This window comes from Juglans microcarpa x Juglans regia, chromosome 7D (assembly GCF_004785595.1).
Source record: "Juglans microcarpa x Juglans regia isolate MS1-56 chromosome 7D, Jm3101_v1.0, whole genome shotgun sequence".
Classification (NCBI taxonomy): Eukaryota; Viridiplantae; Streptophyta; class Magnoliopsida; order Fagales; family Juglandaceae; genus Juglans; species Juglans microcarpa x Juglans regia.
The window spans coordinates 6519255-6532522 of NC_054606.1; the positions used below are offsets into that span (position 1 = coordinate 6519255).

Below are 13268 nucleotides of genomic sequence, written 5' to 3' on the forward strand. Positions count from 1 at the left end.
ATTCAATATATTATACAGCCAAGAAAAAATTATTGTCTCCCTCATATTTTTTTTTTTATTATTATAGGTAATCAAGAATTATATTAATGCAAAAGGTTTATTTAAATATACATAATGTATACAAAAATAAAAATTCTTCCTATATAAGTTACTATTTGCCACTCCACACTCTACATTTTAAGAAAAATACTCCCACAATCTTTGAGAATGTTATGCATCAGCTACTATTTATTCTCACATCCCATACTTATAATACATTAGTCACTGTTCACCATCACACACCTTATAAAAAATACTTCTACAGTCTATAGGTGTAAGATATGAAAGTGAATAATAGGTTATACATAACATTCCTCATACAAGAAAAATGCTTATATAGAGCATTAAAAGATACAATAATAATAATAATAATAATAATAGTATGATGAAATATTCTTAAGCAATTTGAAATATTCCTAAGCGAATTGAAATAATTATTTTTAGCCTGATATGATTTGATAAAGTGATTTAATTGAGGATAAAACGAGTTGGACTTGGTAAAAGAATGTATAATAAGTATAAAAGAATTGAAATTTGATATTTTATTATCCATTTTTAACAAGATACTTAAAATAATATGTAAATAAAATATATGGATAATTGACAAAAGGTAGGGTCACAAAAGCCCACAAGGAGCCGACAACAAATGCATAGGAAAAGTCGTGGGCCGTGTTACTCAGTCAATTTAATAGGACTTGCAGAGAAAGGTCCTCTTGAGTTTTGTGTGTGTCGTTTATTTTCTTTAATTTGTAGAAAATCATAAAATTTCTATTTAAAAAACTAAAAAAAAAAAGAATTGACAAATTATACTGCATTAAAATACACGTGGGTGGTGTGTTTAAATAGAACCTGTCCCCAGCCTGGCCAACCCACGTAGTCTAGTGTACTAGCTGTTGTGCGTTCATGGGTCTGATTATTTTAAGCGATTTGACCGTTCTCAAATTTGACCCTTTCTTCATTTTAGCATGATTTTTACCCATAGACATATTTTACTATATATTTTATAATACCTCAAAAAACTAAGGGTATTTTCATAAAGGACACTGTCCCAAGGGTTAATACGATAAAAGACATCTGACAATATCTTTTTTATTTTTTTTAATGCATGTTTGAATCCACTTAAACATTTAAAAAAAAAAAAATTACAACATCACAAAAAAATACTAAATTAATCATAAAATAAAAAAATAAAAAGGATAATCGGGATTCATTATGGAAACCCAAAGCATTTTCCTTTAATGACCTTATTTTTATAAAATAGTTTACAAAAATATCTATATTTTTAAATATTATTATGTAAAATGTTATAAAAAAAATAACGTGTATTTATCATTATTCTTTCTTTTAATAGTCCTGCAAATACAAAAAGTGGGTTGATGGATTCAAGTTCTGGTGTGTAAAAGGAATATTTTCATAATTTTGGTCGTGATGTAGCATTTTTCATGCTTGTCAGTTCAATCCATTGACCAAATTTATATTCATTATCAAATCACCGGAAGAGATTTTAAGGGGAATCCAAGTTTTTCTCTTTTGATGGACGGGGGAATCCAAGTCGACTAGTCAATCTATTCATAATTACAGTTTTAAATATAATAATATTTTTATTAAATTTAAACCTGTAAAACTCAGAATAAAATTGAGTTGGAGTCAAGTTTTGACTTATTCTAATTTTTTATTTATTTATTTTGGTGATGCTGTTTATTTGTTTTGAAAATGGGAAGATTGTTGGAACTCTCGCTCCACTGAATTTTGTATCCTTATAACCATATAATTTATCTATACAAATTTTTAACTTACTTAAAAAAAAAAAATGGTTTATCCCTGGTTCGTGCTCCAAAGCTTGTTCCTTTTAATTGTACCAGTGTTTGTAATGGATCTCAATTTTACACAGGACATGTCTCTCACCACAATTACCAAGTCCCGGACTGCCCAGATTTCTACAAACCATTTTCAAATCAACACCATAATTCACGTCACAATTTGTACCAATGAACCAGCTTCGCTTCTTGTCGATGGTAAGATTCAGATCTTTCAAGGGCCCATTTGGGAGATGAAATGAATTAAAATAATTTATAAATAATAATGAGATTATTAATTGAAAAAATAATACTAGAATGTGTTCTTATTTTATTCTCATTTTGACTAACTCATATTTAATTTGTTTTTCTTCATAATTAATGAAATGATTATTAATATATTGATTTTTTTTTTAAAAAAATATTTAAATATGTTTAAAAATATTTTTTAAAAAAAGCAAAAAAAAATGTAATTTACCCTAAATGGCACACAAAGTGGACATATAAAAGCCACAAAGTAACACTACTCTTAATTGAAATTAAATAAGATGAGTGACATAAGATAGAATCATTTTCAAAAATTGATTCCAATATTTTTATTTAAGGTCTCATTTAGATTAAGATATATCACATCTCATTATTATAATTTTATTAAATTTCAACACAAAATATAATAAATAATTTAAAATTTTTAAATCACAATTTAATTTTTTTAAATTTTAAAATAATAATAATATTTTAATAATATTTTATTTAATTTTTATTTAAAATCATCTCATCTCACTTGTCCAAAACCCCCTCTTAAATCTATTATTATTTTTTAATTATCTTAAATCTATTATTATTTTTTAATTACTGATAAGCTTATGAAAAAGAGACCACTGAAAATTCTACATTTTTTCTTCTGAATAGCGTAAATAATTTTTGTTCTATTTTTTAAACATTTTTAAACCCATTTAAATATTTTTAAAAGTAAACTTATAAAATCATTAAAAATATCTTTACTTAATCTAAAAAAAATTAGAAAAAAATAAACGATAGGTGACTTTATCTTTTCTTAAATCTAATGAAAAAGAGTTAATCAGTCATTCAAACATAAAAGATAATCGTCACAAATTTGTTTCAATATCTCACAAAAAATAAGTTTAATGTTTATATAAAAATAAAGTTGGAATCACAGCCAAAGATTTCTAGAAAAAGACCCACCCCTCCCTCTCGCTAAAAGATTTCCAGAAGTAGTAGAAATAAATTATATGAATTTAGTTCCCCGACGTCCTAATGCAACATGAAGGAGGCACTGGATAGCGAGGAGAACAACTTTCTGGGCTTCATTCAAGTATAGCCAAACACAAATTAAAACTTTAGTGTAAGCCAAATCATGAAGATCACAAACAATGAAGCCCATAAGCTATGTACAAAATAATTAATAAAATAAAAAAGTCATGACGGAATTCCGTAAATGAATCCGGAATGAAACTCAGTCCCTTAGATGTTCTAAAGACTTGCGATCATCACCGCAACTCATTACAGGTCTGTAGGCTCATCACCGTTATACATACCGGATTCCAAGGAATCAAAATACATAATAAGATTCGATACTTTTTGTTTGAAAAAGTGAGAGAAGTATAGTTGCTCATGCGTTCTCCCAAAGAAACAAGAGGAAAAGACTGAGGGAGAGATTCTGAAAAGAAGCAACACACTCAATATTGCTTCAAGGGAACGAGTCATATGGGAACTGGATCGAATCCACACTGACCAGATGATGAAGCCTTTCGATTGGAAAAGTAGAGAAGATAAGACGAAGAAAGATTTGTGTTTTTGAAAACATTTTTCGCTACCTTGAGCTACAGAAACATCGAGAAGAGATCTGAGGGAAGGCGATGTATTATAAACCCTAATTGCTAAGAAGCCAGATGAAGGGGCGAACTGATGAGATGCCTCATATACGGCGCTAGGGCGATTGATGGGGGGGTTTTATAAAGGCAGGGGATGAGAGATCGGACGGTTTATATTTGTGCTGTTTGGATTTGCGGCTGATATTCCATGTTCTCTTTGGATTTCGCATTGGCATTAGTTTATCTATACGTAAATACAAATACATATTAATAGATTATTAAATTGGTTATATTAAATTATGCATATAGAAATATTTTCATTACTATAAACAGTATCAATACATCTTTAAAGATGTACTATTCACTCTTCAAATGCTATTTTATTAATTTGTTCTATCTCACAATCATTTCTTCTTCTCCCTCCCTCAAGTCTCAACAACACAAAACCTTTACCTTCACCTTCATTTCATTATTATAATATATATTATCATTTTTTTATATTTTTAATATAATGTATAAAAAAATTTTATTTTTTTATTATTAGATTTGTATTATTAAATATTAATGCAAAATGTATGTAGTGAGTGCTAATTGCAAAAAATATATATAAAAAAATTAATTTTAGGAAAAAAAGTTAATAATAATAATAAAATATATATTTTTATTATTTTGACTTAAAGATAGTTTTTTTTTTTTTTTTTGACAAAACAGATATAACCTTTTATTAAGAGAGGACTTACAAAGTTGATTTAAAAAACAAGCCAATTACAATCGATAGTAGCTTCTCAGTACACTTTCATGACTGACATGGTCTAATCCAGACGGTAAATCTCTAAAGACCTAGATCTTACAGAAAATACCACCTCTATTCACGACAGAGGTTACAAAGTCCCATACCCCGACTAAGCAGGGTAGGGTACACCAAACCCCACCAAACCCCATCAACACGGAGGGGGGACTACTACTCCATTCGGACCAAAGTCCGAAGGCACTACTTTTTTTAGATTTTTATTTACCTAAAAAAAATATTACACAAAAGAAACTATAAAAGAAAAACACTGCACAAAAATGGAAAAGCAGTGCACAGAGACTGCTGTGCCACTCTGAGAAGAGACCCGACAGTCGACCTTGGAGATCCCGAACTCACAAACTCTAAAAACGCCACGCATGGCGTTGGCAGAGGATACCCCGGTAGTGCGTGAAAGCCACGCGCCGAACGATGGCGAAACTTCGACCCACATGTGCGGACTACTCACCGCTTCGTTTGGTGCCGCATTCAATGGTCTTGAAGATCGACGGCTGGGCAACACCATAATGGGGCGCGCGTTGGCCTGTGGGCGGCAGGAAGACCCAAAGAAACCAATGTTCTGCTCTAACGATGGTTATATTCGGATTGCTTGACAATCCACTTAGGGTCAAGTGGACAAAACATGAATAAAGAAAAAAAAAACTTAAAACAAGAAAACAGAATGCAGAAAACTTAAAAATAAAAATATTAAATATTAAAAAAATGATCAAAATAGAAGGAAAAAAAAAAGTTCCTCATGAGAGGCACCCATGGGTTGAGCGCAATAGGCCAGCACGGAGCTGGTCGTGTGACCCACTTTGTGGGTGAGGAGACTCTCACCCATTGGGTGGTTTGCAATCGACCACCATCTTGGGCCATCCGGTTTTTCATAATAGGAGTCACCGGCTTCACCTATATAGATGGATAGAAAATCCAATATAATAGAAAATCCATTAGAACTGGGCCTATCCTTGTACCGAAAGCTCTTTCTCTTTACAAGATGGTGAGCTTTACTTAATAATTCTGCTGAAAAAGAATGAGGTACACTGGTACAGGGTTTTTCCCGAGAAACATTTTCTAAAACGGTGAGCTTTACATGGACACAGAATAAAGGAAGAGAAATACAGAAACAATACTACTAAAAATTAAAGAAATAAAATGATAACTGATTCTGAAAGCCTATTAAGTTATTAACTGTGATGGAATTTTCAGCTACTTTTACAAGTCTAAACAACTTTTTAAATCCTGATCAGAAGAAAATTGCTAAAACAACAGAAAATGCTCTGGAAAATCATTGTAGAAGGGTGTAAAAACACACGCAGAACATGCATACTTCTCTGTTCACAGCGAAATTGCTGGATAGAAAATGGTCAGAAAGCTCTCATGTAAAGCGTGTAGAATGCAAGCAGGAAATGCATCTCTATCTGTACAAACTTAAGGTACTCCCCAAGTCCCCATACAATCAGAGTGAAATTAAGATATACAGCAGCTGTCATGCCATATAAGAGCGAAATTAAGACTGAAATTAAGATATACAGCAGCTGTCATGCTATATAAGAGCGAAATTAAGACTGAAATTAAGATATACAGCAGCTGTCATGCCATATACGAGCGAAATTAAGACTGAAATTAAGATATATGCATCTCTATTAAGTTATATCTGCTGCCACTCTGCATTTGTCATCCTTCCAGTTGATGACTTGATTCCGGTTCTGTTCCTCACCATATATGCCTGACATAAGATAAAAATTAGAAGCCAAATTAAGAAAATGAAATTATTTTTACATTTTTTGAAGTAAAGCTTAAACTACACGTAGGGTCACCGAGAGATTTACAAGATTACAATTTTGCGGGTACAAAACAAACACTCAATATAAAAGTCAGACAAAAAGAAATAATGCAGCTTACCATTTATGTAGGTTTAGATAGTGAGATGAGAATTTTTGGTTTTAGATGAAAGTTTAAAATATTATTATTATTATTGTTTTGAGATTTGAAAAAGTTGAATTGTTTTATTATATTTTGTGTGAGAATTTGAAAAAGTTACAATAATGAGATAAGATGATATGAGAAATTTTGGTCTTGTCTTTGCCCCCAAACCTGTGGGAATTTACTAATAACAAGACATACTGCATTTGTTCAGGGAGAAAAGAAAAGGTCAAAAACTCAGTTTTAGCACAAGAGCAGTCAAGCATGGTTGCCACAACCTGCAAGTCCCTTTTTAATTTCATAGGCAGCTCTTTCAATCATGTTTGAATTATTTGTTCAGGGAATTTACTAATAACAAGACATACTGCATTTGTTCAGGGAGAAAAGAAAAAGTCAAAAACTCAGTTTTAGCACAAGAGCAGTCAAGCATGGTTGCCACAACCTGCAAGTCCCTTTTTAATTTCATAGGCAGCTCTTTCAATCATGTTTAAAATATTTGGTACCCCTACTAATTCAAAAGTGTCACAAACTCCATAAGAAAAGCCTTATGCCACAATGATAAAGTACAGTACAAAGCTACCAATTTATGATATGGTAAAACGCTAAGTTACCACTTCACGAGGAAAAGTAAAAACCACAAGAAAAAAGGTTCTTGAGTTACCTCTTGCATAACTCGGTTACATATCGTGATCCATTGTAAAGAACGAACCACATCAACACAAGCACCAGAGCATCTGGAAAATTTTAGGAACTCAAGAACGCAATATCACACTGACAGACGGAAAGGGGTTAAAATTGATGGAATGGTAGCATATGAAAGCAAAAAGTACTTGTTAACTCTTTTGTAAATCAACCTTTAAAAAGTTCTATTTTTCTTTTTTGGAAATTCATACTACTAATTGTTCAGGTTATGGTCGTCTTCACAGATATCATAATGGTACGTAACCCAAGTAAGTCTTGGTTGAATTGTTGCATAAAGTAAAAAACAAGCAAACATCAAGCAACTCAGATCATTGAAGATCAGGAGGGGTGCAATGGAGGATACTGAAAAGATAACGCTCCCACCAATCCAACATGTAAAGCCCAAAAGTGACATTGTAAAGATAGATCTTGCGCTGAATCCAGTTCATAGCTCTGACATCTAGGAACAATGAGCATATTGCTACAATCAAGCTTAGATCTTGTTAAAAAAATCGAGAACTCAAACTCAGAGAAATTAATAATAAAATTACACACCACCGCATAATCAGGGTTAAAATTCAAATAAAATGATAATTAAATCTGATCGAAATGGGGTTTATTAAGCTTATAGACCAATTTCCCTTGGTGAAAGAGTAGTTGTCTGTCTCCGTTTCCAACGCTATTGTAAATTTGATCAGAAAACAAACAAACACGAGCCAATCCATGATAAATCCATAATTCAATCTGTGCACGCTGTAAATGAGAAGCTAGGGTTCGTACCTGACATGACCTCCTTCCTCCCCTTCGAAGCAGCAATCTACTGGCAATGTTCCTTCCTACGACCTGAGTATTTGGTGGCGTTGGATAGAGCGAGAACGTCGTCGTTTTCATTAAGAAGAATTATTCTGGCGGCGTTGTTAAGTCGAGAAAAGACGACGTAACTATATCTATTAGAAACGCCCCCAAAGGTGTTCCTGAAAGGTTTTCAGTTTTCTAGTTTCTTTCTAGGCATGTAATATTACCGTTCATTCAAAAAACAATCGATTGCAAAGGCGTTATTGTTTCCAAAATAAAAAAGACCCTAAGATTAATAAATCAGATTAGAAAAATAATATTTGTAATTGTAAAATGTGCAAACACCGTATTATTTTTTTTTGAAAAAAAGTAAATGAATATGAGATCCACATGAAAAAAATTAATTATTTAATGATGGGCCTACTCTTTTTCAAAACGATTACTTGGCGCTTGCGCACTACATGACCGTATATAATATTATTCATTAAATTAAAGTGTGGTTTTGATAGTAAGTTGAGATGAAAGTTGAATAAAATATTATTAGAATATTATTATTATTTTAGAATTTGAAAAAGTTGAATTGTTTATTATGTTTTGTGTGAGAATTTGAGAAAGTTATAATAATGATGAGATGAAATATTTCTTGTATTCAAAGAGAACTTAAATATGCTATTATTTATTTATTTATTTATAAGTGATAAATAAAATCAGAAAATAAAAAACAAATTATAAAGATATTAGGGTGGACTACCAAACTGACTAGTTGGGTTAGTGGCTTTTAATTGGAATACAATTGCTATTGAGCCTTGAAGACAAACATGCAATGTAAATATAATAATATAATTTAAGATGAGAAATAATTTATTTTGGTACAGATGTTGTTGGTTTGAGAAATAATTCCCAACTTATGGTTTAAAACGATCTTCTAATATTCTTGAGAATTTGTGGTGGGGTGGTGGGCTGCTGGCCTAGATCAGCGAGTTGGATTTCATTCAGTACTTGTTTCCTCTATAGGGAATAGATGTCTCCTATTAGATAAGCTTAATGGGCTTTTAATCCAGTAAAAGAAGAGAGTAATGGGCTACATCTGTCGCTTCATTGGGCTGAAGGTTCATTTTCCAGCCTAGTGACATTGCAATCCAAACCGGGCCAACATCAGGCATACCCACCATTAAAAAAACCGCTTCCAAGACTATTTTTAACAAAATATCTGTCTGCAAGTTTGTTTTTCGACTCGTTCAATGAAGTGAATCTCACAACGATAAAAAATTTTCTCGTTTTAATTTTGTTAACATATATCAGATTGCATAACAAGTGATATAGTGATACACCATGCATGTATATAGTAAAAGAGAAATAGTATTTGCAGTCTTAGAATATGTAAGCTCTATGCACTATCTATAAAAAAATAGGTAAATTTGAGACCTACATAAAAAAATCATATTTTTAATGATGGGTCCCATTTTTTTTGCAAAGGAAGTGCGCAATAGGATTTGCACACCTTAGGATTGAATCTAGCATTACTCATTAAATATTATGGAATCAAAATTATCTTTTTAGTAGGGGTGACAATTCGTGTTTGCGGGTTGTTTTTGTGTCATGTCTATGACACGAAACCCGACCCATTAAGCTAAATGTGTCAAACTTTCAAGTAATCCAACTTATTTAAATAACGGGACGTGTCGTGCCACCTGCTTTGACCTATTTAATAATTAATTAGAAATATGTTAACACAACATAGCTCATTTAAATCCATTTCATGTAAATAAGTTGAATTACACGCATAATCCATTTGACATAATCAACATAATTTCATATAAAATTTAAGATCGATATTCATTAGTAGCCAAATTATCTAAAAATAATAATAAGACTACCTACTAACAAAAAAATATCAATAATTTTCAAACTTTAACTTGTAATAAAATCAATATTGCAAACCCTATAATAACAAATATGATAGGTCCAAAATTTCAATCCCAACAATAATAACATAAGCATATTGAAAAATACCGATATTACAACTCAACAATAATAAAATTATAAGTTTGAAATAAAATTTAAATGGGTTATTGAGGGTTGATTTCTGGTTAAGCATGTTGACCCATTATTGATCCGTTTATTAATCGTATTTTAATTGGTTAACTCGTTTTGATCCAAATCCATTTATATAAAACCCAAATTCATTAATTTCGTGACGTGTTTATGTTAAGTTCACGAGTCATGTCACGTATTAACACTCTTGCTTTTTAATATTCAATTAATTAAGGTGACATGGCATGAATGATCAAACATCAAAGAAACTTTCTTTGCATCGGTGATAAATTATTAATATAATAAATGTTAGTTTGACTGACATTTTAAATTTTGATTGGTGATATATAGGTTAATTTGTAAAACAGATGTAGTGGAGAGGGTAAAAAGATGTAGCCCAAGAGTCCAAGGCTCCACGGGCCAAAGGAGGCCCATCGGTTTGGTAAAGCGAAGATAACATAGCCTTTGATGGGCTCAAATAAGAGGTCCGTTCAGCCCGGCCCAAGAGTAATGAGACATCGACAGAAGGGGCCAAGGGTGACGTGTGTTGACCTAACAGCCGCCTTGTATCATCACTAGCACGTGGTTACTAGAAAGTGTGTAGAAGAGGTAACATGACTCATAGGCTGGGGAAAGAAAGGTGGGTGCCACTGTAGCAGGTTGAGAAGCCATTGAAATGATGGTCATGAAGCAGCCATTGAGGTGGTCATGAAGCAGCAGTTGCGGGGATGTGTGCCGAAAAAGCAATCATGACTCTCTCCGCAAAAAGAGATAGATGAGACTCGAAGGCCCTGATTGAGAGGGCACCGAGATGTAAGTCAGAGCCCAACGTCGTAATAATTATTTCCTTCAAAGCAACTAATTCACACGTGCTTGAAGCATGGAGCACGATGGAACAACACCTTGAGAATGGAAGTAACAACATCTTAAGCCTAAAATAAAAGCCCACTCAAGTTATGTTCAAACTCACAGAATTTGAGAAAAAAACAAACACTTCCTAAGAGCACTCTCATTGGATTAACCAAAGTTAAAAGACATTTTTTATAAATGTAAGAGAAATTTGACTTTTGGTTATTCCATTCACATAAATCTCCATATTGGAATATCTATTTTTTCATTATATAATAATAAAATAATATAAGATGAATTTGGTTTTAGTTATTCACATCAAATTTTCACATTAGATTATACATTTATTCATTATAAAGTAATGAATAAGTAATAATTTTTAAAAAATTTAATTTTTTTAATTATTAATTTAATTTATCATCTTTTACTATTCTACCTAGTATATATTAATTAATAATCATATTCTTATTAAATTAATATATCACTAACTCAATTTAATATACTAATTATGATAAAATATGTGATAGAAAGAATGAGAGAAATAATTAATAAAATATATATTTGATGTATGTACAGTAACTTTTAAATTTAAAAAAACTTTTGAAAGTTACTGTGGCTATTTGTAATTTAGCTAATCTATTGTGAGCATATTTTACTCTCTAATAACTAAAAACTCAATAGATTTAGTTTTTAACTAATCTAATGAGAGTGCTCTAAGAAGGAAACAAACATAAGCATTAGATGGTCACCTGACCACCCCCAAGCTCCCTTCTATATATATATATATATGTTTGCAGGTACCTTGATCCACCCCAGCTATCCAAGAAGATCTCCTAGTACGTGCGAAACATGTACAATACAAGTAGTATGACTGATCTTGAAAGGGATAATTGTGAATGAGCTAAGTATTTTTAAAAAAAAACTATTTCTATTTAAACGTGGCAGTTATATCCTTTTAATGAGACCATTTTATTTCATGACACTCAGGCCATGAAAACTGAAAGAAAAAGACCCCGAAAATTATGCTCAGTTATAAATTAAAAATCTAAGAAAGACAGCTAGCCGGCCATAGCATCCAAATTGCAGTGGATAAGAAGTATGGAAAATATGCTAGTTTGACCAGGCCAAATTAGCATCACAACCACGCGTTTTTTAGCACAGACAAATAAATAACTCAATGTCTCTTTCAGAAGGATGAGAAAATAGATGCATGAGGCCGATCGAGTATACGCGGTGGTCGGCACGATAGTACGTACGTTCCATTGTCAATGACCGGTTGCTGCACACGCAACTGCATCGTGTAGCCGCACGCCATGTCACCGTACATAGCAAAAAAATGGCAATATTATATATATATATATATGAAAAATAATTTATACAAAATCGATAAATATCGTATAAGACTTTTGTAAAAAATGTACTTCACCTTAAAAAAATATAAAAAAATTTATTTTTTATTAATGGGATTCACATTTTTAGTAAAAAATTTATATAAAATTTACGTATCTAGCATTATTCATTTACATTACACATCCTTTCTATTGGGCCTTATTCTCCACCTATCTATATATCTAAATTATTGATCTTCTAAAGTCACACTTGGCCTCATCATCATTATTAGGAAAAAAATGGATTTTAGACCCAACATGAGCGCATTCTCCATGCCAGTACCCTATTTCTCATAATCAACATTAAATGATATATAAGACAGATGACTGTTGACTGTGCTGGTCGTCTGAGAATGCAGTGACGAATTAAAAGAGAGCGAGTCACAAGTATACAACATATAGCGCTCTTCTCCGGAGGCATTGTGGTCAGAAAAAGTATGGAATTAGTGCCAACAATTTTTTCTCACTATTTTGTTCCGTGTCATACCTGTAGAGTTGGTGAGGAAAGAGCTTTTTTTCACTAAAAAATTATTTGTAGGAAAAAATTATTTTTACCCATGACAACATTGTTAGATAAAATATTCAGAATTTTGTGACAAATAGATATAGATATTATCTTTTATTGTGAGAAATAATATTTTGGCAATTATACTTGTTTCCACGTCCATATTTTGTGGGAATTAATCAAAAGTCACTAAATTACTATTTCCTACCAACTTAACTCTTCTTAAAATGTCTTTTCCCACAAAACCTGCTTATAGAAACTTCTAGTTTTCCCACAAAATTTTACAATTAAGTTTGATTAATATCACTATATTGAAGGTACAAAATACCAAGTGGCCATAAAAAAATATCAAATATACGAAAATGCTCAACTAAACAACAAAATCTCATTCACTTAATTAAACCAACACCTGAAGAACTTTAACAAAAAAATCAGAATGTGAATTATATATATCAAATCAGTTTGGCACATATTTCCACTGGCCAATCAATCAAGGCCTACTGCTTTACTACAATGTTTGCAAATAGGGAGTATAGGAGAGAAGCCAACATGGTCAATATTGTTCATAACAAAATCCTTTTGCCTAACTACATATATACATATTTCTGATTCTAAACACATTACTTAAAA

General features: G+C 31.7%; 1 protein-coding gene and 2 non-coding genes across 4 annotated transcripts; all 3 read right to left on the reverse strand.

Annotated features, from left to right (window-relative positions):
• Window positions 1-3090: 3090 nt before the first annotated feature.
• LOC121240159 lies at window positions 3091-3239 on the reverse strand. The gene has a single exon (XR_005935483.1). It is a non-coding gene; the product is annotated as a small nucleolar RNA snoR136 (small nucleolar RNA).
• Window positions 3240-3306: 67 nt separating this feature from the next.
• Window positions 3307-3389, reverse strand: LOC121240115. Its single transcript, XR_005935447.1, has one exon. It is a non-coding gene; the product is annotated as a small nucleolar RNA SNORD25 (small nucleolar RNA).
• Window positions 3390-6003: 2614 nt separating this feature from the next.
• On the reverse strand, window positions 6004-8030 carry LOC121239001. 2 transcript variants are annotated; one of them, XR_005935215.1, is made up of 4 exons: window positions 7848-8030; window positions 7432-7527; window positions 7048-7120; window positions 6004-6189 (listed from the first exon to the last, which is right to left on the reverse strand). XR_005935215.1 is itself a non-coding variant. In XM_041136125.1 (4 exons), the coding sequence occupies exons 1-4, from the start codon at window positions 7852-7854 to the stop codon at window positions 6177-6179; spliced, it is 228 nt and encodes a 75-aa protein (XP_040992059.1). In that variant the 5' UTR covers window positions 7855-8030; the 3' UTR covers window positions 6004-6176. The 2 variants fall into 2 exon arrangements, 1 of the variants encoding a protein (XP_040992059.1); XM_041136125.1 differs by having other exon boundaries at window positions 7432-7566.
• Window positions 8031-13268: the final 5238 nt, after the last annotated feature.

Bases quoted from the DNA above. Each gene is read 5' to 3' on its own strand.
- LOC121239001 (XM_041136125.1), bottom strand. The intron at 7,121-7,431 runs GTATCCTCCATT...AAAATTTTCCAG, and splicing joins GTGGGAGCGTTATCTTTTCA to ATGCTCTGGTGCTTGTGTTG.